Source organism: Rhipicephalus sanguineus, chromosome 3, assembly GCF_013339695.2.
Source record: "Rhipicephalus sanguineus isolate Rsan-2018 chromosome 3, BIME_Rsan_1.4, whole genome shotgun sequence".
NCBI lineage: Eukaryota > Metazoa > Arthropoda > Arachnida > Ixodida > Ixodidae > Rhipicephalus > Rhipicephalus sanguineus.
The window spans coordinates 194,800,774-194,825,369 of record NC_051178.1 but is presented as its reverse complement, the minus strand read 5'-3'; the positions used below and the strand labels follow the sequence as shown (position 1 = coordinate 194,825,369).

The window sequence follows — 24,596 nt, the reverse complement described above, 5'->3', positions numbered from 1 at the left end:
TCATGCCGAAAAGTTCATAAAGCCTTTAATTAGCTACCACAGGTAAAATTAGTTCTGATGTGGTATATATACATACATTTTATACATAGTACTTGTAACATAATGTAAAAAAAAATTGGGAGTGCAGAAGCAGTCTCGGGTAAAATTAGTTCTTTAATATACATTGTATATGAATACATTTACGTAACAGCAATGTAAAAACAAAAAAATGACAACTTTGAAGCGCGGTAGCATATTGTGAAAGTTTAAAACCTTGCAAGTAAAAGCTAAATGCACATGTATTGGCCAACATTAAAAAGTCTGTAAATATGGACACCAAAGACTCTGCAATAATGAGATAAGTACAAACGTAATAAACAAAGCCCTTTTTCCTTGTTAGTTGCATGGGTGGCATACAGACTGTTGTTTTACGTATACAGCATTGTAAAGGCTCAACTTTCTTCGGCCACGGGTTTGTCTGGCTGCCATAAAATGCATCTTCACAACCTCAAGTCGAGCATCCAGTTCAGTGGTCGTGGTTTTGCACAATGCTCTACTGTTGCTGAACTCATGCTCCCTTGGTTTTTGATTCATCATGGCTTCTGGTTTTTGACTCGTGGGTTGAGCCATGGCTTGTGCGGTGGATTTTGCTGTGACTGTGACTGTGGCTTGATGCAGGCTTTCGCTTTGACAAGGCATGATCCAGGTACCGTTTTCCTTCAATGTACAGCATACTTTCTGCATGAAGGGCAACAAGTAATTATTAGTAAGTTTTTTTTCTTTTTTTTTTAGTGAAAAAATTCAAACATCAGCCTTACATGGACGAACCTGCAATAAATCTGCACAGCTGCAATTAATGCAAGGCAATATGTGTAATTGAAATGCTGCACTATGATGGCAACTTCGTTTCTGACATGTTGCTTGTACCAAATAGTATCTTAACGCTATCTTAACTATCACGTTATTGCTGGCCTAAACACTGTGCTGATGGAGTTCCAAGAAACGCCTGCTCATGTCGCATGAGTTAAGTAGTGAATATAATTTTTTCCCATCATTCCTGTAGTGATGCCACCTCTAGTAGTTTACGAGTAATGGAAATTTTAAATGCGAAGCATTTCTTAGCGAACCTCTGGCACTTTGAGCGTTTCTATCTACGTATCTATCTATCTATCTATCTAGCCGCCTACGTCTGGGTGCTCTCACGATTGCCTCCTCAACTAGGTGTGGACCAAAATTGGCATGGGAGGGTAAGGGGATTTAACGAACGTGACTGTCGGGTCAGGACATGAATAACGTGGAAATCCTGTCGCGTACGTCGTCAAACCCTTTCCTCCAGACACGTGTGGCACATACCCGTTTACCACGGGCCGCGGTGTACGGGTATGCACCACAGGTGATTGACAGTTTATATCTACCCAGGAATGGCGAGAACAGACATTGGTAACTTAAATGCGAGAGCGGTAAGAAAAACCGACATCGGCAGTGTTGACCTGACTAATGGAAAGAATGAAAATTAGGATCCCAGCAGGAATCGAACCCAAGCATTCTGCGTGGCAATCAGGTATTCTACCACAGAGCCACGCCAGTTCTATAAACTGGTTTGGAAAAACAGCCTATGCAGGCGTAATTTCGGTGCAACGTCAAATGTGGTTGTGGTGCTTGCTATATAATTTTACAAGAAAGCAATAAACACTACATGATACCCCTACGATGTGTACTCTACGATACAGGCGTCATATCAGATTAACGTCTGTGGTTCCAGTGTTGGCTTTGCTTTTATAGCAGTCTAATAAACGTTACATTTATATTCCTATGATTCAGCAAGCTATATTGAAGCATTGCTCGACCCCGGAGGAATACACTGACGAAAGTTACGTATGGTATTCACATCATCGCACCGTAAAATGCACTTAGTCCGCCAGAACGACGCAGTGTCCTCTTCCTTCCTTATGAGGCTGGGCGATAGCCTCATGCTGACCGATGATGATGTTAGATTTATTGACAACCGCTTTGTAGACTAGGCTACGTAGGCCACAGACGCCCATGTAGTCTTCGAATACAACAAGCGCCATCCACTGATGTTGGTCTACGTAGCACTATCGAGGCCTACCAGCCTCGATGGCCTAGACCTCACCAACGCGAAGGGTGACTTCAGATTCGGACATTTCGCCGGCTCTATTGACATACAATTTGTCGACGAAATGACCGAGGCATGCACGATTTCCAACAACTGTACTATACCTCATACTTCACTAAACATGGACCGCTCGTCACCGCGATCACGACCGAATTCAGTAACAAGTCATGACCAGCTGCTCGTGCTTACTCACCACGGTCATGATGACCTTCTTCAAGAACTGTCAAGAACCGCTTCCGCACATGCACACGGGTTCGTGAAACGTGCGTGCATTCTCCATCATTAGAGACAAGTATAAGCACAACATATCAGCTTACCGCTTCTAGTGTTGGTAATACGCACGTTGCCGTTGGCAGCGTTACCCAACTGTAAGCAACTGGTTAAATAACACATATGTGGCTCTTCAGCATATATGTGTGCGTATAAAATTTATAAAGATCTTTAGCGTTATTTTGGAACGTTTTTCTCAGTAACAAAAATTACGTCCAGTCACCATACAGCCGCATGCTTCGCATAACATCGATTCCCACGGTACGTGGGATCTGCCGAATTTTTTTAATATTGTGATTTAATGCTTATTCAATTAAAAAATCAAACATTTAAAACAAGTTCAACACTCTGCAAGCTGAGTGCGAGCAGGTACCATTCGTTGTGTTTATTTTTATCCAACGTGCAAATGTGTGCGCTGGATTTGGTGGTGAGGGGTACTCTTCTGCATATAAATAGCACTACCTGTCTGTACAGGTGTTCAGAAAAAGTCTAACTGGGAATGTCGCTGGAGCCACCATAGCAAAGAGGGAATTTGTCTTCGTCAAAGGGACATGCCCCTTTGTAAAAAAAAAATGCTGTCTTCAGCAACATTCCCCATGCCTTAATTTCTCATCACTTCAAGGCTCTATCTTCCCCTGAAAGGGGCCCTGGAACACTTTTTCAGCATGGTCAGAAAACGTTACTGATCAATAGTCGAGGCTCCTGAGAACATGCAAGCCAAACATTATAGCGCAGCACGTGGCCTGGAATTTACAATTAATTCTCAAAGTCAGCTAGAATCGCTCCCTCTTCTCTCTACAAATGATTCCATATACCGAAATTACTGTGCCATATACCCAAATTCCACAGCCGTCGGCTGATTTAAGCATCATGAGCTGCATAGTTACTGTGGCCGCCACAGCATGCCGCCACATGCCTGCACGCGCACTTGCGATCGCACTAAAAAGCTGCGCGCTGACGAAGGGATGCATCTTGCCCCCTTGTCATCCCCCTCCCTGCGTAGCTTTCAGCGCGCTCGCTGGTGCAAAAGGAGAGAGAGAGCGCTTAAAGCGTGCAGCAAATCCCTATAATTCCGCTTGTACTTCACGGATTCTAAAAATTTTTGCAGCAGTCGATTCGTGAGGCAATAAGCCCATGAAACTATTAGATCATTACTTGGAAAAGTGTTGCAGGGCCCCTTTAACTTCCGTCTTGTTTGGATATCTCCTGTATTGGTGAAATTCAAAGCACAAAGGAAGTCCAGCCATTGCACGATTAAGGTTTGTAAAAAAAACTAGCAGCTTCGAAGGGGCACTGGCTTGTGAATATGAAGGGAGCAACAAAGTGAATGGGAGGAATTATACGAAAGACCAACTGCAATAAACTATCTTTTCTGGGGAGTGTATGTCTATTAGACAGTTCCTCCGCAGCATTACCCATCTAGGTGACATTGTTATGTGAATGTGCCAGCCATGCCCCGATCCGGTGGCTCACTACAGCACATCACATCACACTCCTTTTCTAACATTACAACACAAGGGATACTGGCAATTCATTAGTGCGATATGCACTCATTCACAACCTGGTACCTTGTGTGCAACATCCACGTGTGATGGGTGTTGCGGTACGTGCGTGCATTGCACCATTCTTTAAGGTGATATTCTAAGCATACGAGTACAATTTCACTGGCAAAGATTTTTATTTTAAAAACGAATGAATTGCACGTTACAGCATACATGCACCAACTCGCCCACCCGTCAATTCTACCAAAACTTTACGCATATGCTATATGCAGACATCTGCCGTTAATTCAGTCGGGCACTTTATGCTCAGATGTTGACACCGTTGGGACTACAATGTGACATGTTGTTGGAATCTATGCTGACAAACAAGACTGAATTTGACTGGTGCTGATAATAATAAAATAACTGCATGCTATGAGCTTGCACAAAACAAGGGCACTTCGTTTGAAGAAATACAGCACTCTTATCAAAGTTGATTTCGGGGCTCTTCAATATGATCGCAACGTTGCATATACAGTCGAACCCCTTTATAAGAGACACTGATGTAACAGACAACTGGGTATAAGAGACACCAGTGGGCCTACATAAAAATAAAGGTTGATAAGAAAAGGCATACGTGGTACCCTGCTTATAAGAGACACCTCATATAAAAGACAAGAATTGCTCCCCGGTGCATGTCTCTTTTAAAGGGGTTCAACTGTATACAAGAGCGTTTCGGCTCTGGATGATTGTAGTACTTTACAATCATGACGAACCATGCTAGCTTCTGCAATTATTTGGAGTCTATGGGCCAATTTTGGAGTCTGTGAGCCAATTTGGTTAAAAACAAAGCCCATTTGCGATCGAGCCAACTTGCTTTACCTTAGGCAGTGCACATTGCTGACAAACATACGATGTATGCATGAGCAAACCTTAGATATAATGAGAAACATAGTTTTAACATTTCCCAAGAGAGATTTCCTGGTGGATTCAAAAGCAGAACTCACTCACAGTGCTGGGTATATGCCTTTGTTTCTAGAACTTACCAGGGTAAGACCTGGGGATCACTCTGGGAGCCGGATGATCTCCATCAAGGGAGAAAGTAAAGTGGAAAACATTTGTTATTTCTTTCGTGCCTACGTCAGGTTTGATCACTGTTGCATTCACATTCACTTGGACAAAGTGGTCCTGGGTGTACACAACCTGTGTAACAATGGCAAGAGAGGCAGTCTTAGTTGTCATGGCAAGAAGCTTGTACAAAAGCCTGTCAGACTAATTTATATAATACTTTCTCTTTTTAACAGAACACTGATAACCTAGGCACTTGCACTTAGTTTCTTTTTCTGCATGAAATGCTTACAAGCGGTACTGAGTATGTTTCAACCAAGCTTGCATAGCTCTCGCTGAGCTTTGCTGTCTTGGAAGAGTCTTTCCAAATGATTGCCGTCATTGGTAATGTGAATATGTCCATACCAGCTGCAGTGCGGTCTAATCACCTGATCTCTTGATTCTGGGCCTAGTGCTCTACTGATAATATGCTACATGCTTCAAGCAACAGTACTAGTACTTGCCAAGTGTACGCTGCATGTCAAAGGGTAAACATCCTGACAACAAAGAGAATGTGAGAACATGAGATTAAGAATTGCAGTGTGAACAGTGTGAAGTGTAGCAATAAAACTGAGAGAATAGTAAAAAAGGGATCTGGCTCTCTAAGAGAAAGACTGCAAAGAAACGAGTTAGTCTACAATTCAATATATCTGTACCAATGACCGTAACACATTTGCAACTGTAGTAAAGTTATTTTTTTAATTACATGATTATTTGCCTAAAATAGCATGTAACATTAGCAGTGAGATAGAAATAAGTACTATTTTACAACACGAAGCATAATCACAATGTGTTCCTGAGGACCACTGACTATGTTAGCGTACTTAAAGGAAAGAACATTAAATGGTAGAGCATCAGTTATTGTTTCTTCTGTGCAATTGCCTCACAATGTGCACACACACACACGAGAAAGAAGAAACAGGAATTCCATGCATGGCCTTCACACCACATAGGCACTTCATACCTGTGATTCGTAATGGAGTAGAGAGCCCAACTCCACTGGTCTCCTGAACCAGATGTCATCTGTGTGGTACGTCTTAGGGCGACGTCCGCTGTGGAAAAGAAAGTTCGTTATTTGCCATGACACTGCATCTGTTCCTAATTAGCAAATTTAGACTCTGAAGATTACATTGGCATAAACTCTGTTCATTATTATAAAGTTAAACCTTTAATTATTACAAAGTTCACATTCGGCTTGCCTGTGTTGATTTAACAGAGGAGTAGCTTCAAGGCTTTATTTTGCTATACAGTGGAGTCTAACTGTAATAAAAGCACACGCAACAACATATTCATATCTTTAAAAATGGCTAACCAAATGATTTCAATGTGCTAAACTTGTAACTCACTCCATGAACTGATGAATTGATTATATATAAATGGCATTAACTGTGTTGTCATATAGAGAGCACAGTAAGAATGTAGTTAAGTTATAGCCAAAAAAAGCAGTGTTCTAAGAAACTTTTTTATGGAATTAAACGAAATAGCAAAGATTTGCCATGAATAACAATGATGGTATGAATTATGTAGTTGTCAGAAATTGGAAAGTCAAGCGTGTTCCACAATTTGGAAAGCAATTTTAAGCAGCCAATAGAACATTGGCAAGATTCATTATTATAATGACTGAAAATTTACAACTTGCACTACTTATCCACTTTCCAGTTTGCTTAACATTCATTGATGACTGAGATGCCCTAACTAGTTTGGCATGGTGCAGTAACATCATGGAAATGAGAAAGATTACACTGACCTGAGGATGTAAGTTGTTGCCCATGCGAGTTCGTAAGCGTTTCTCATGAGAAAGCCACCAAACACCTTGTTGTAGAGATTCTCAAACTAAACACCCAATGTAAGAAGAAAAAACACTGGCATTTAGTGGTGAAAAATAAAACCCTTAAACTTCTGTGAATTACAGTTATAAATGCCTTTAGTGAAGTGTCGACAATATTGTTACATAAATAAACAAAGCTGCAATTAATTACTCATGGTGCCCTAAAAAAACTGAGGCTTCATACCAGCATTACAAAGACAAGAAAGTAAAAAAGGAGGAAAAGTGGATAATAATAATAATTTTGCTTCAGTAGGTCCTCAATTTTGAATTACCTACAGTAGTAGCAATTTAGGCATGTAATCAGGTTTTTCACAATGCAAACGGCAGCCTTAATACATTTTCTGTACATTGCGATGACTATTTCACCTGTTGCCTTACAAACGGTCAAATTAGTAGAAATTTTTTTATTAGGAAGACTGAAATACAAACTTCTATTTTTGAGAAATTTGCACCCAAACTGTAGTGCTGATGACAGTGATCTGAGCTGCGTAGCAAAAGTACTGAAAAGCGACTAGATTAAAATGTCTAGTCGATTTCTTAGATACACATTCATTAACTAGTGCTGACCGTACTGTGGCAGCTAGGAGATGGTACATGAATTTCAAGTCTGTGTCACCATTTCTTATTTTTGGTGTTCTTAATGGCTTACGCAGCCTCCTCTCTAGATAAGACTGGTCTATCCACAGATTTTTAGAAGTGTGATCTGCCAATCCCACTTAATGACAGATTTCTCTCATGCATCCCTTTACGTGGATTTTCTGATGAGCTCTGCAGAAGGCTTTTACAGTGATGCCACCAAGGACTTCTGATTTGGAGCAATTTTTGGAGCAGCAAAATTTCCGTTTTGGAGCACTTTGGAGCAGCAAAATTTTCATCTTGGAGCACTTTGGAGCAGATAATTTTGCATCTGGGAGCACTCTGGAGCAGCGAATTTTACATCCTGGAGTGCACTACAGAAGCATATTGCATTAACATTCAAGCACCTGAATATTATTATGGGGCTCTTATGTAGGCTAGAAATATTTCGATTCATTGCAAATCTTATGGTAAAAATCATCTCAGGAGCATAGGCGTGCGCACAGAGGGGGGCAGGGGGGGGCGCCCCCCCTAATCACTTAAAGAGGGGGGGGGGGGGGCGCAAAATCTGCCCCGTACATTGACCCTTCTAGTCACCTAAGAGGGGGGGGGGGCACAAAATCTGCCCCATACATTGACTTAGTAGAGTGGGTGGGGGGGCGCTGCGATGAACCTTCCCCCCCCCCCCCCTATGGGGAACCCTGCGCACGCCTATGCTCAGGAGGACTCCATATTTCACTCGCTAATGAAAAAATAAGGGCTCATGCAGTTGAGTGTTCTGGATTAACCTCTTCGGCGATTATTTTCGACACTAGCAAATAAACAGAATACCGGGTCAAGAAAATTGTACTTTATGAAATAACACTCTAAATACACCTATGTGGTTATCAGCAGACATGACAAACGCCGTGATATACAGCAGTGCCTCAATCCCAAAGAGCCACACTGTCCCTGATGCATTCCCCTAAGACAACCCCAAGACGAAAGCCAGGTTCTTTTTCTTCTCGATCGACGGGTTGATGCTCCCCCTCCCTCTCTGCAAGCTTACTGCACCTCACCTGGCTTTGCGCTAGCTCCATGATCGGCGCACCGATCACGGAAGCAGTGTAAAGTGACGATGTCATGTGATGGCGTCATCACGTGACATCACGATCGATACTATATGACGCCATGATTACGTAACAAGTTTTGACGATCTATGACGTGATGATGACGCCATAACATGATTATTTTTGCATCAACTGATTGACGCCGCCGACGGTCAATTTTCGTGTTTGATAAAGCATCTCAGGCTTTCTCATTAATATTGTGTATTGAACGTTAACAGCCTGGCCTTACATACCAAACTGTCCTCCACCATGTCACCTCTGTGCCATGCGCGAAACAGCTTCGCTTATCCACGTCACAGAGTGAAATGGCTCCTCAACTTTAAAAAAAAAATTTATTGTGATAGCAATTATATGGACACTCTCGGCGGACATTTGCCGTCGCCGTTGCCGTAATTTTCTGTATAAAGTCCAAAACAATAACATCACCACGCGCATTCTAGCCGCGGGTAAAAGCTCGCGAGCGCTGGCGACGAACGCGGCTGAAGCGGAGATTAAACTAGCCGGCCGTCGGTCTCCGTCGCACGGACAGCGCATGACAACATCTTCCCGCATGCGGGCCTGCCATCGATTGCTTATCAAACAGAGAGGAAACGCCCCGCCCGTCTTTCGTAAGGAGCATGAAGGGACGCCAGGGGAGCGGAGGGGGGGGGGGACAGCATCGTTCGAAGGGCGCAGTCGCTTGCGCGCGCGCTATCTCGAGGCATCAGGAGACGGCTCGTAAACTTGCTGTGCTCTCAACGCTTACTTCGCGTTTAGAGAACTCGGAGCAAGAAAACGCTTAGGTTCCTGGAGCGGCCATATTCCCTTAAACCAGCATTTTGTTGAGTTACGCGAGATCGGATCCAAAAGAGTTAGCTGCTAGCTTTACTTAGTTTAACGATACAATTTTTTTGGTATCGCATTCATTGCTTCGCCCTTAAGTGAAACTGAGTTTTTTTAACCGTTAGCTATTGAGCCCTGAAAACGAGGGGTGGACGTGTAACATGGCGCAGCCGCTTCACTATGGGCCGTCAGCGACGGGCCCGCTACTGACAGCTGCGCATTTGCGGCTGCTCCGACCAGGAGATATGCTTTTACTAATGAGATGACATTTTTAGAAAAGCAAGCAAAAAATTCGAATTGGAACCCTACCACGTGAGCTCGAAAGGGCAGGGCCTTTTAGGGGGTATTTACCGCAGAGTGATTACAAACTCGGGCGTGCTGGCGGAAGGAATTACGAAAAAGCTCTTCTGGATGAAGATCCATGGATAAAGTATATCTGAGGAAAAGTGCCAACGCGTTTCCACCGTTCGCGTGCCCTTCCATAAACGCGAAGCAAGGAAAATTCGATATTGTCCCATATATCTATTGCGAGCGATCCCAGATTTCATTCCGCCATGTCCGGAAACAGAAGTGACAGACATTTTAGCGGCACGCATGTAGTTATTACTGAAACAATGCTTTCCTTACGTGCCGTGCGACGCTTGAAACGAGCTATCAGCAGCGTTTCTGGAACAGACAACGTCTGCTGATGAATCGCGGTCGCACTTTCTCGCTACCGATAAGCCTAGTCACGCCTCTGCGGAGAGCGCGTTTTGCTGTCGAGCCGACTTGTAGAACAGAAGCTGCGTCGGCACCGTGCATGGCATCGTGGCTTACTCTGAACGCACGCGCGAGCGCTATTTATTCAGTGGAATAATTCTTGGTCTATGGTTGCGACTTTATTGGTAGCCCCAAGATCGAGCTGCGCAGCTGCGATTGCCGGTGATAGACGCCCCCAAACCCGAGACTTGGGCGCAGTTTGGTGCAATTTTCGTCGATATTATCAGGACGGCGCAGTAAATACAATTTGGCGCACTTTGGCGCAGTTGGCGCAGGAGTGAAATCACTGCTTTTAGGTCCTTTGTTTTCATAGATTTAGTGCATTTCAGCAATTCAGAACTTCTGTAGGACAGTTTTATAAGCTCTCTTTGTAGTCGTTGAAATCGCACCAGTTACAGAGTGTGGTGATACATAGAGCTTAATGTGCTACAAAGGAACAGCTTTATGAGGAAGAAAATTTCCCCCACATAATGTGCCACCCACTAACACATTCACTGCAGGCTGGGTTACAGTGTTCAGAATGGCCATTTCCCTTGAGCAGTTGTAAAATTGGGGGGTCTTTCCTGTAGTACAGAGCTGATGTCTTTGTCAATGTTACGCAAGAACTTCTTGAAGGTTCCAACTGCAGACACAGATGTGCCATCTCTCTGAAGCTCGAGCAAAGGTGTGTGGTTTACCGGTGGATCATTATGCATCTGATATATACGACATGTCATCCTCAGCTAAGCTACGACGTGGGAGTCATTAGGACCTCAAAATTTAAGGTAGTTGCAATGAATGTGTTATCTTCCAGAGGGCTTTGTTACCTCGGGCTGACAAATGACCACGTTGGTCAGCTTTGCATCCTGCATCCAAATGGCACCAGCGGGACACTCATCAGATTTCAAGATATATGTCCTGCAATAAAAAGACGCAATGTGAGCATTAGCTGACCATAATGGCAGGGCCCAGAGACAAGCACTTTAAACACTGCATTCTTGTATCACAACAATAATTGTCAATCTTGTGCACAACTTCCTTCCTTAATGTTCACTTGACACTTTCCTGTCGGGATATCCCGTCAAAATAAAGAACAGTGAAACTAATATTCCCACACCGTTTCCGACAGAAAAATAGTGCGTACACGGTTTTAAAAAGGGAAGTACTGCTGAGCATTGATATTGGTGAAGTCATCCAGAGAGCCGAGGAAGCTCACCAGCTCACTCGGAACCACATTTATACCCAGCAGGATACCAACACTCGCCCCAGCAATGCCGCTTCCTAGCATGGCTGTCTTCTTCTGTGTGCCCGCTACAGCTGAACAACACTGTGAACTTCATTATAACGGATACTCACATAAAAACATCAGTTGCTCTATCCCACATTCCAGGAAGCCCATTTCTGCCTCCTCTTAATGATACTTACACATGCAACATGCGGACACGTTGACAGCACCATGCAACACATTGCCATGAGGCAGAAAAAAAAAATCCAGTTTGTGAACCAGTTCACTGTTGTGGAATGGTTCATGCACCATTATAAGATTTTATTTCTTCAAGCTGGAACTGAACAGGGACAAAATCGGAGTGTATTCAACCCAAGTCTGACCGAATCACTACTATATTTTTCACTCTGGCAACCTCATTATAACAACACTCGTCTGTACCTGCACGAAAGACTGATGACAATTTTCTTGAGTGAAAATATGGAACTGTAAACAATGCATAATCCTTAAAACTAAAGGCTATCTGTTCTCAGTGGGATGTAAGCAGCTTACTCTGGATCAAAGTCTTCCAGAAAAAGCTTGTGAAGGAGATCCCTCTCTTCTTGTGTTGGTGGTTGTCTTAAAATGCCACTTTCCTGGAATTTCTTTCTTCGTGCAACACTGGCTGCAAGACACCGAAAAGAAGACACCAACTTGCACTTAATATTTCGCCACTTATGTTATGCTGCTCTAATTATACTTGTGGACAACTTTCTATGGCCATGCAGTTACAGAGCGGGAACGTATGCACATGTGAAAACACTACTAGACGGAGTCCCAGATTTGACGGCCACTTTTACTGGGATAAATTAAAACGTTATTTAATTTTATTACATTAAGCATTAGCAGAAAAAATATGTGCCAATGTTAACTTTCTATTGAAACCACTGTTATCTGTTGACACTCAAAACTGCAAAATTTTATTACATTAAGCATTAGCAGAAAAAATATGTGCCAATGTTAACTTTCTATTAAAACCACTGTTATCTGTTGACACTCAAAACTGCAACTGTTTTAACTTAAACTGCAACTGTTTTAACTTAAAAACATCCATAAACAATGACCTGAAAATATCTAAGCTGCAAGCCACAAGCTTAAAGGTGCCCTGCAACACTTTTTCAGCATGGTCAGAAAACGCTGCTGATCTGTAGTCGAGGTTCCTGAGAACACGCTAGCCAAACATTATAGCACAGCATGCGACCTGGAACTTACAATTAATTCTCAAAGTCAGCTAGAAATCGCTCCCTCTTCTCTCGACAAATGATGCCATATACCCAAAATTACCACGTTATAAGCACAAAGTCCACGGACCTGATTTGGGCATCGTGAGCTGCATAGATACCGTGAGCACCGCGAGATGCCACCACGTGCCCGCGCGTGTGCGCTCATGACTACACTGAAAGTAAGTTGCGCGTCCGAAGAAAATAAATCGCTCAAGGTCACGACGCACACTGACAAAGAGACACACTTTCTTGCCACCTTGTCATCCAATTCCTTGCATAGCCCTCAGCAAGCTCGCTAGTACGAAAGGAGAGAGAAAGCGCTTGAAGCGTGCGACAAGTCCCTGTTAACTCCGGTCGTACTTGACGGATTATAAAAACTTTTGCGGCAGTCGATTCGTGAGGCAATAAGCTCTTTTAATGAAGCCATTTGACGATTACTTGGAAAAGTGTTGCAGGGCCTCTTTAAGCAAACATAGCAGCAGGTATAAGAATCGCTTCATTTTAAATTTTGCATGGTTCTTAGGTTGTATGCAGTGCTCAAATAATGTGGATAATGCAGTGGGCGTTCACTTTGTCCCAGCTCACTTAGGCCACAACATTTCAATACGGAATAGTTTCCTGTCACCTCAATAAAGCAGGAGTCATTCAAATGTGCTACATTGTTTTTTTTGTCCCACAACAGGCAACAGTAAGTCATCATCAGCCGCAGACGCTACTTAATGCACACATTAGGATGAAGACCTCTTCCGGTAATGTCAAATTACCCATGTTGTACTAGCCAATTCATTGATGTTAATTGAATTTTGGGTGTTATACTTGTCAAACTACAATTTCATCAAGTGGATTTCAGAGCCATGCTATATTAATGTCTTTATGATGCTTCACTACTACACCAAATGCAGCGTAAATGCATACACATGGTACATATTAAGTCCATCTTACCTGCTCCTTCATCAAAAATAGCTTGCTCTTCTTCGTTTTTCGGTACAAGCTTATTTACTGGAACAGTTCTGGCAAATAAAAGAAAACATATGTAGCACCATTACTCTGCTCAATATGGCTAAGATTATGAAGCATTCAGTAGTTCACCCTATAGCATGAAAAAAGAAAAAGACGGCAGACTTCAGTGGTTCCTCCAGCTCCGACCTCATGTACTGCAACAGCACCACTTTTTATCTACCTGATTTGCATAATTTTTTCTTTTTAATTTCTACAAAGGATGACTCTGACTCATGCCCGCTATGTGGGATTGGCCAAGGTAAAGATCAATATCATCTACATCCTTTAGTTACTCCCTAAAATGTCCAATTAGGGACTTAACATATAACATACATATATATGGTACAATCTAGCTGCTGAAAATTGGGTTTCAATAAATGCACGTGCAAGCTGGTATGTCACAATGTTCTTGTATGACCTTTTAGAGTGCCACCATGCATGGTCTAGATATTGCTGTCCACCAAATGTACCACCATCCGCATATCTCTAAATATGGGTATGCGCCATGCTTACGACCCATCATCATCATTTTGATGCACAGATACAATGTTTGTGTGAGCCATGCATGGTTTAGATATTGCTATCCACCAAATGTACCACCATCGGCACATCCCTAAATATGGGTCTGCGCCATGCTTACAACCCATCATCATCATTTTGATGCACAGATACAATGTTTGTATGAGCCATGCTTGAGGCTTGTGGCTTCTTATCATCATTGTAATGCATGCGTCGTTTGAGCTGCTGATGCTGTTTTCAAAAGTGTTTCAAAAGAGGAATTGCACTGAAACACGCTGCCATCCTGTGAAGAGCAATTTTCATGTGACGCACACCACTTAAATCACGTCCGTTACAGAACTGCTCCGTTCTGTGCTCGGAAATACACACACTACATGCATAATTGATCTCAGAGTCTCTGTGCTGCACCTTGCAGCAATTTTCCACATGTGTTGCTCAGCGATAGCTTTGTTGTTAACATACTCACCTCCCAAAGGCACATTGTCTAACTGGCGCGGGTCTAAATCCTAGTGGAGCTGTTATGTACATTTATATTATTCATGCTGTGGCAATTGCGAAACTGTGTGGGTGTGACGAGGTGTCCCGATAATGACAAAAGTAGTCATTTTGTGTGTGTCACAAAAAATGTTCATGTGAACAGTACGGACATGCACTGTACATATGAATTGAAAGCTGCCTGAAGAACTTTTAAGACACCCTGCATTCCGAAAATAAATTAGCAATAAACTCAAACAATAAAACTAACATTCTTCTTATCGCTGTAGGTATAAATTAGCAAAAAAAGCTGAACAGCACGACGGTCAAATTTCATTTGTGCGTCTTCAATACTGAAACTTGAATTTACACAGCAATTCTGTTCAGATTTCGGTACTTCTGTCTGACTGTTAAGACTATACTTGTTGTCAGTTTTTATGCCTCAGGGCAGAGAAACACTTACTTGGAGGCATTAGCTTCCATAGCGACCATCACAAACTTCGCAGTAAGCAAATGTCTGGCCGGTTGTTGCGGGACCAGCTGCAGCAATACATGATTGTTTTAACTGCACATATTATGACTTAGCACAACTTATTAGATATGACACTGTGTATCTACAGATGGATAAATGTACTACAATGGCGTTGCTTGGTCGTTGAACGAAATACATAACCCAATATTACACTTTAGCACTAGATTTAAGCACACAATTTTACATATATTCTGAAACATGCACCACGTAAAGATCTAGAGGTTACTTACATGCATCATTTCTTATCATAAAGTTAATTAGTAACATTTCCTACCTTGCCCTGTCCTGTGCTATGCACCATCGTTCCATCATATATCCATAAGCACAAGTTCAAGTTCATCAAATTGAAATGTTATTGCAGTTCAAGATAGAGTAGGAACTAGAGCTGTGCGAATATTAAAATTCTGGGTGTGAAGCGAATTCGAATATTGAAGTGTAAGTGCGAATCGAATATTTTTCGAATATTTCTCGAATATTTCTAGAATGTTTCTTGAATACTTCGAAGTGAAATTGCAGAAAAAAAGTTGGAGAGGATTCCTAAGCATATTCTTATGAGATAGCAACATGAAAGTGCTTCTTTTCGATAGGTTATGAAGCACTGGCGGGGTGGTGTTTCACAGTTTTCTTATCAAGAATGAGGCAATGTAGAGGCCGAATTATATTTATGTACATGATTTGGTGCAACCAAAGTGTTGCCGACAACACTTTACAACGTGATAGGCAAACATACCATTTCCTCAGCCTCTCCCCCTCTTTCAACTTTTGTGGAAGCCCAACTGATGTGGCGGACAAGGGTGTGCTCCCTTCAAGTCCGGAGTTCCAAATCTGCCTCGTAGACGTCGACATAAAAGAACATCTTAAATTTTGGATGCTAAAAAGCTTCGGCTTCCGATTTTTCGGACTTCCTGCCTAAATTTCAGGTCCAAAACAGCATTAATTGAGCACCCACCTCTGCCACATCTTTTATCTCTATGTTGGAACCAGCGTTTTCTGGAGTTAATACATTTGCGACCGTAACGAAGCTTGAAAGGCAGCTTTGCCGCAATACCGGGTTGTGATGAGGTGAAGCATATTGGAAATCCAGGGACCACTTCCAATCGGACGTTGACTGTGTCTTGGCGAAGTTAAACCGTAACGGAGCTTGAAAGGCAGCTTTGCCGCAATAGCGGGGTGTAATGAGGTGAAGCATATTGAAAATCTAGGGACCACTTCGAATCGGACGTTGACTGTCTCTTGGCAAAGCTCGACCGTAACGGAGCTTGAAAGAGAGCTTTGCCGCAATACCGGAGCGTGATGAGGTTAAGCATACTGAAAATCCAGGGACCGCTTCCAATCGGACGTTGACTGTGTCTTGGCAAAGTTAGACCGTAACGGAGCTTGAAAGGCAGCTTTGCCGCAATACGAGAGTGTAATTAGGTGAAGCATATTGAAAATCTGAAGGGGTGACTTTCAATCGGACGTTGACTGTATTTGTTTTTGGGAAGTTCGAATAGTTCGAATAGTAAAATTCCAGTGCGAATCGAATCGAATAGCAAACACTATTCGAAAAATATTCGAAATTTCGAATATTCGCACACCCCTAGTAGGAACTGCTGAATTCACTACTAAACAAGTCTAAACTCCACAGATAATGTGCAGTGCAGTGCGTCAAGCTTGCTAGAGGCACAACACAGCATTGCCATGTGTATATCAGAAGTAAAGAGGTGTTTCCTTAGTCTCTACTAATAGAGGGTGATGAAATAAAACAGTCACTACACGAAACAGAGTGCCTCCTTTGAGGTCCATCATGGAAAACCACACGAAATTTGCACATAGTGATGATGTTCCTCTGCAATATTTCACAAGGTAACGTACAATTTGAAGCAACTCCATAGTGACCTCCATGGATGTCCTGCCAACCCAAGAAATGTGACCACAAAGCTTGAGGTCATGCTGCGGTCGAATTTCCATGTCCTCACTGTGTATGCTGTCCACTAGAGCGGTCACCATGTTCACTGGCATGGGTACGCCGAAGCTCAGGCCTGGGTACTGTACGTACCGGTATGACAGCCACACTGTGGATTTCGTAAAAAAAGAAAAAAGGAGAAGCATATCAGAAAATGCAAACATGTTCATAGCCAAATGTACTGCACCATGCCACCCGCTTTCAAAGATTCTGCCCAGATTTATTTCATTAATTGGTTACAATAAATAGCTTCAAGCAAAAAGACATTACCTGCATGATGGATCATAATGTATAACCAGTGCCTTGAGAAAGGTGTCTAGCTTCTCGTCAAAACAGTACCTTAATGAGGCTTCCCTTGTTTGTACAGTGAAAATCAATTCAAGCCTTCCTTATGTTGTGGCTACTTAGCTTTCTTTGAAAGTATAATCAGGTCATAACCAGTTCACGTTGGTCATAAGCAGGTCATAAGCAGTTCACGTAGGTTCAAATTCAGTAGAAGTGTCGAGATGCGGGCTAGTTTGTATATGTTAATTTTTAGAGTGCAAAAAAGGACTTGTAGCTCCTCTCTTTTCGTCTCCTCCTTTCTTTGTGCTTAAAAATGAATGTGAATCAAATTATACAAGTACCCATTATGCAACACTTATTGCTTGCAGAAACTAAACACATTGCAAAGGCTGGATTTCACAGAAGGTTTTGCTGAACATCAAGCTTCACAACAGTGCTTGCATAACTTATTTGCAAAAACATGTACCGTATTTACTCGAATCTAGGCCGGCCCCTAATCTAAGCTGACCCCCGAAATTCGCAAGGCCAAAAAAAAAAATTTATCATTGTACGCGAATCTAAGCCGACCCCCCCACTTTCACACATCGTTTTTTGAAAATAACATCGGCTTAGATTCGAATAAATACGGTATGGCATTCGACAATACACAATTGGACAGATGCCCCAAATGGTCCATCAAAGCATCACTGAGATTATTTCATGTTACTGGCAACATTGTAATAAAATCACTGAGGCTATTTATATTTATAAAGATAAAAACATGCCTGCAAACTCATCCATGTCCTCAAGAATACGGCCAAAACGAACAAAGCCTTGGCCAGAGGTGTGTCTTTTCTGCATGGTCGAAGAGCTGGCCAGTGGTATGATGCACTCGTCATAGCTGTCCACCATGCTGCGTACTGGCAGTTCATCTTGGGATTTCGGAAGCTTCGTGTGGGCACTTGTTCTGTTGTTCCAAATAAATGCAGTTCACATGGGTCAGTTATGCAAAGTGAAGCAGCTATTAATAAATAAACGATGAAGAAATTAATCGTGAGCATCCAGCTATTCTTTAACTGAATTGGACACATCTCTGCTTTGATGACCGAGTTGTGTGAATAGAGCAGTCTACAATGCAAGCGAACATAAATACTGTCATAGCCGAGTCAAGTTGTTGCCACACACATTGCTGCTGACATAATAAACTTTCTTTCCTATTATTCAAAAAGATAGTGGAGAGCTGAAGTAAAGGAGTGCCCTTAGACTCAAAGTGTGCCTAGGATGACCAATGTTACAATGTTACAATGTTAATGACCAATAATATTCCCTAAAAATAAAGTAGGGCTCACAAAACGATGCAGAGGATTGCAGTGTGTTCTAAATCACTACCACAATGGTAATCTAAACTTCAAGACAACAACCACTGCATGAAATGCTCTGGTTAAAAAAAAAGAGCCATAAACATAGCCCAATGTGTATTGACAGCAACTTCAACAGTGTTTACCAGCCACATGCATTAAGTACCAACATTACCATCTTTCGCGTGCATACATACCGTAATGCAAGACTGGTGAGAAAAGGAAACATGCCATGCATAATTGGCAATCAGTGGCAGGGATTAGACAAAAACATAACAAAGCTTTGAGGAGGGGATCAACATCAGCACTCACAAAGCATGTCAACATGTCAGTCAGGCACTAGGTCTCTCTTGTAACAATGCAGCAAAGGCGTAAGGTATGGCAGAGCAGGAAAAATTAGAAACAGCCAAGCTAGCAACATGCCTGGTAATATTTGCATCAACATTTCTGCAAGAGAAAAGATGAAAGCAGGGAGCATTCGTAAGTGTCAAAGCTATTCACAGATGCAAGCATTTTTTAACAGTGCATGCAGTGAGCTTGGGTACACTTACATGTCACCTACATATCCCACGTAGCTTTTGAGAGCTTCCATCACTGGAAATGTAACAAATCAATGTCAGAACCAAGGGGACCTATCATGCTAAAAGAAAACATACTTTTCAGTTATACATATTTTTCAAAGAACATTCTGATAAAGCTGAATATCTCTGCTATGTCTTTTGGATTTGACACACTCTGCGTAGAGGCCTCTGCTTATAAAAGGCTCCTCAGAAAATTGGTTTCACACATTCTTACCATGCCACTGTATTTGAAGTACAAGTACAGCTCCTGAGGGTTATTATTATTATTATTATTATTATTATTTAAGATGCAAATGAAGACAGGATGTAATGTGTGCTTAACAAAACGCTGCCTTTGGCTCGTTTTGTTAACACACAACTTTTATTAATTATGAACCCTGAAAAATTGGTTATAACGAGATAGTTGCTGTTTGGATTAAAAGGCAGATGAAGTTATGACAGTATACCACACGAGAAACCTAAAACAAGGTGCATGCTGTGGTGCCCCAGATACCAATGTCACCGTCTTTGTATCCGATGACACTACAATAAAACACATTCCAAAATAACCATGCAGAGGTCTTCCAACCTTAAGATTTCAAAAATAATACAATTTCCTCAAAAATACTAAAAGTCGTTTCATTACTCAAAACCCCCCTTTTATAGACCAAATGAATAAAGCATTTTATTCTGTAAAGTCATGGTTCAACTAGAGAATGGCAAGAGGGTGGTTGGCATCAAGGACTTGGAAGAAAGAATCTCCTCCTATATAGTGGAGAGCCCACGTCTTCTCTCTATAAAAGTGGTTACATTCTGGGGTTCTACATGCCAAAATCACAATCTACTTATGAGGCATGGCATAGGACGACACTTTGAATTAATCTAGACTACCCAGGGTTTTTGTTGTGCTCTATATAACATTACATATAAGTATATAAGTGTTTGTGCATATCGCCTTCGCTGAAATGTGTCTGCCGCAGGTAGGGTCGAACCTGTGACCCAGCATTGCAGTGCCACAGCTAGCTACAAATCTATTGCAGTGTTTTGAGGAGAATGTGTTCTTGGCCTAGTTGGTGTCTATTTGAAGGCATATTTGCTGCTAAAAGGATGCACACAGAAGAAGATTCGTCTTCTTCTGTGTGCAGTGTTTTAGTTTCCCCTTCAAAGTGAAAAATTTGCAAAATTTGTTCCGTGGGCATGGTGTGAATGCACTCTGCTTCATGGTTGTAGCAACAAGAATCTTTGCCACAGACAAATGATAAATTTTAAGTTTATTCGCAACATATTCATGGGACAGTCACCAAAGTTTCATTCGCCTTCCTATGTTGCTTCTGCGAGCGGCTAATGCAGCTGTGGGTAGGCCTGAAAAATTGAGTGATTACATCAAATTAGGGTTTGAGAAATCGATCCACAACTGCTGTGTTTATGTTCCTGTGATATTGGTTTCGGGACGTGTATGAAAAATTGCACTGTCAGCCATAACAACTGCAGCCCAAGTTAAACTGAACCATTTGGCCATTTCATGAGAAAATCGCAAAAACTGGCAGGTATTTGAAAATTGTACACTACCTCAAAATCACAGGAAGGCTGATGAACTGTTCTGTTACAGGACGCTAGCTATAAAGAACACACACATAGATTTTATATGAAATTCTAGTTCAATGCGTCCAGAAATATTTTTTAAAAAAGACAATGTAGTTCACAGACCTTCTGACATTGCCTTCGGGCGGAGTGGCTCTTTATAAGTTATGATACTGCGCACAAAGCAGACAGAAGTCCCTGTCATCCTCTGACAACCGGCTTGCTTGAGCAGGGTGGCTAACGTTCTGAAACGAGATGCAGAATTGCATCAATATTATGCCAGTGTCGCACACTTCAAGTAGAATACGCAGGAGAGCTCCAAGTGTGTTGTATTTCTGGCCAAGTTAATTTGTAGCCTGTAATGTAATATGTGCAACTTAGAACTCAGTTGAGTCAACACCAACCAAACAGAACGCGAACTGGGCATTGTGAAATGCTCACTTGAAGATACTCTCTTGACTTCCAATTCTGCTCTTCAACCTATGATTGTGTTGAAAAAATTCAGTGCAAAACTGCCTCAGATGAGGATGCGCACGTACAATTTTGCGAGACAGGCACGATAGCTAATGTTATTTAGTAACGATTGAGCATATTGAAATAAAAACTTTTTTCAACAATACAGCTAGCTGCTAGCAACTCATCGCAGTCCTACAATTATACATTCATACGGTATCATGACATGCCGGAGGTTAGGCTGGACTGAACACCGATTTAATAAAAAATTTTACTCAGCAGGAGATGATTAATGCGAACAATGATTCCTGTATCGTGGGGTTGATAAAGCATCAACTCCGAGTAAAAAAAAAAGTTGCCCAAACCATCTGGAGATTTCCATATCGTAATTGTTATAGCACGATCTCAGGACAAGGACAAAAGGTACATGAAGATGAGCGCTTGTCTTCGTGTACCTTTTGTCCTTGTCCCGAGTTAGCGCTATAACAATTGTCATGACCCCCTATTTGTTTTGAATGGGCCTGACCAACATAACCAATTGGTAACGCAATCAAAATCCAAATGATTTAACCAATTAGACTAGTAGGTGAACTCAGTTCACCCACTGAAAAAGTATACAGTTCCAATTGGATTTCTCAGTTGTGTTAATGGGTCTAACCAACTTAAACAATCGGTAGCACAAACATAATCCAAATGGTTTGACCATTTAGGTCAATTGGTCAGGTCAATCTATCCAAATGGCAGCCACCAGTGGCTCTGAATTAAGGGTCTAACCTGTTAATCTCATTAGAGACATATCAACAAGCTTCAAAATATTACACTCGCTCACGATGCCAGCAATTTTGGCCTAGTAAGTTGTGCTAGGTCCCCAGAACAACTGTGTAATTTTTGTGGACTACTGTAGAACGCAAAGATGAAATGAATGACACACCTCGTAGATCATATTAAAGTACAAAGATATCTTATTTCAGGAGTCATAGCGTAATTGCAAACATCTTTCTAGGAACTATTTTCTTGTTTCACAGCTGTACTCATTTCTGTGATGTCCTGTTGAAACCAAGTGGCATATCGGTTAAGTCCAATTGGAGCCATTTGGTTGAATTCTCATTAGAACCATCCGGCGTGGAGGGTCCTTAGCACACTCCTATTTATAAGTTTTACTATGAAGCTCGTATAATAATTCGATCAATTTTACCCCTGATACATTTCTCTCGAGTGGATATAAAATGTAACTAATATCAATTAACTATGTAATGAGGTTCACCTGGAACTGTCCTCTGGAACACTAATTGGACCCATAACAAGCTCCAATTGGTCCCATATAACAATGTCAAATTTGAATGAGTAATACCAAATGAACTCTAATAATGACGTCCAAACATTCCGATCAAATGAGCATTGCAATGTTCCAATATGGGTTGACCCCAACTGGAATTGCGCAATCATCTGGACTATCCAAAATTTCAATAGGATGGCCAGATGGAAAACTTACACCAACTGTAATGACCATTTTGAACTTTCTGTTCCAATTATGCTATCCCATTGAAGTGTGATGTTCCAATTGGTTTTAGCTCATTCCAATTGGAGGCCAATTGGGGTGGCCAGTTGGACCTGACTTTTTTCAATGTGTTGGAGGACCAACTGGATTCTAAATGGATATTTCAGGCCATCCCATTCAAACCCGTTGGATAATGGGTCACACCAACTGGGGCCAACTGAGACTAATTGGAATTCCCAATTGGTGCCAATGGTTGTTTTTTCACTGGGTTGCATAAGCGGAGCTTTAGGGCCAAATGAATCACTGACTCTACCAGTGAATGTATGCATCTGTGCTCCGTTGACCGCCACACGTGTAATAAGCAGTGTTGTGCAAGCGGGCAAAACATGGAAGTGCTCGTACACGCCCTTCAAAAATGCTGTTAGCAGCCTTACGAAACATAACAGTCGTGATTAAATCGCGCATTAAATGTATGCATCTGTGCCCCACTGACCGTCACATGTGTAATAAGCAGTGTTGCGCAAGCGGGCAAAACATGGAAGTGCTCGTACACGCCCTTCAAAAATGCTGTTCGCAGCCTTACGGAACATAACAGTCGTGATCAAATCGCGCATTGAATGAGCGTGACCAATACATGCTCACCTGCCCAGAGCCATCGCGTCCGTCACCGAGGTATGTCCAGTCACTACGAGCAGGGCCTGAAGGGTGACGACGGTCACACACGATTACTCGCGATTACCTGTGCGCGCGGCGTATTACCAGGTATTACGCAAGCGGCTCAATCAAGCAGTCACATTACAAAGCACCGATTGCTCTAAATTTTGTTGTTGTCCTCTCAAATAGAGGCTCATACCCACTATGAGGAATATGCCAAAACTCGAGTGGACAAAGCTGAATGAACACGCAAATTACTCGTTAGGCGTTTTATGCTTCGTGTTTTCATCGCCATTTAACATCGCTGTTGCCAACGCTTATCCACATGTATGATTTCAAGATAGTCTCGCTGCGTTCACACGTATACGTCTTTACGCGTTCGCTTGCACAAAAGCGCGAGATATACGAATATTCATGAACCGAGCTACGTAGACGGGTGTGGCAGCGGCACTAGAGGTGTGCGAGCGGTGCGAGCGCGACTATTTCACACCGCTCCTACAACAAGCGCGTGCGCTATTCAGCACCGCTAACCGGCTCTCCACCCCACCTATGCCACCACCATCATCATCGTTGCGCTACCTAGAGCGCGAGATTTAAAACCTCGATATTTTTCATCGCAGGGTTAATGACGCTCGCTCTCCCGCAGCTCGTTTAATTGTTATTTATAGGATTTTGTTATGAATACCTTTTTCCAAAAGGCTTGAAGAATGCATAGGCGTCGAGTATAATTGCTAGAACACGTAATAATAATGAAATAAAGAAGAGAGAAAGAGAGAGAAAGAGAGAGTACATCCTACACCACCTGGACGTTGTGGTGGTATATTTTGAATCTTAAGCTTTTGCGTTTTCGTGTTCTCTGTTAGGCTGTGTTGTCGAAGTAGCCATTTAACATAGGCATAAATGAATATGTTGTGTATTTGTATTCTACTGCCTCCGTGTCCACACGCCTTAATTTTTTCATTCTTTTTTCTACGATGAATACCCATCGACTACACTCTACCTCACAAGCTGGTTGCAGCACTATGAAAGCTACAGGGCTGTACAATAAAAAGTTGGCCGAGTTGGTGTTGATTCACGCTGCAAGAAGGCGCGACTAATACGACACACAAGAATTAACAGCCAATGGGAGGAGCGAAAACCCCTCACGATGCATTCATCCGCTCCGCGTCGTCTGCTCGGCGTCCCCATAATTGTCAAAAAATGAATTTAATCAAAAATGCGAAGC

General features: G+C 42.2%; 1 protein-coding gene across 2 annotated transcripts; it reads right to left on the bottom strand.

Moving 5' to 3' along the window:
• Window positions 1–133: 133 nt before the first annotated feature.
• Window positions 134–23,815, bottom strand: LOC119387969 (acyl-coenzyme A thioesterase 9, mitochondrial). Of its 2 annotated transcripts, none has more exons than XM_037655562.2 (13): window positions 23,360–23,815; window positions 20,893–21,011; window positions 19,177–19,219; window positions 18,053–18,234; window positions 16,913–17,112; window positions 14,990–15,066; window positions 13,477–13,544; window positions 11,825–11,936; window positions 10,875–10,965; window positions 6,722–6,807; window positions 5,939–6,026; window positions 4,914–5,070; window positions 134–717 (listed from the first exon to the last, which is right to left on the bottom strand). In XM_037655562.2, exons 1-13 carry the CDS (start codon window positions 23,371–23,373, stop codon window positions 548–550), a joined length of 1,407 nt encoding a protein of 468 aa, XP_037511490.1. In that variant the 5' UTR covers window positions 23,374–23,815; the 3' UTR covers window positions 134–547. The 2 variants fall into 2 exon arrangements, with proteins under 2 accessions (XP_037511490.1, XP_037511491.1); XM_037655563.2 differs by lacking the exon at window positions 23,360–23,815 and adding an exon at window positions 18,938–19,072.
• Between the last annotated feature and the right edge of the window lie 781 nt (window positions 23,816–24,596).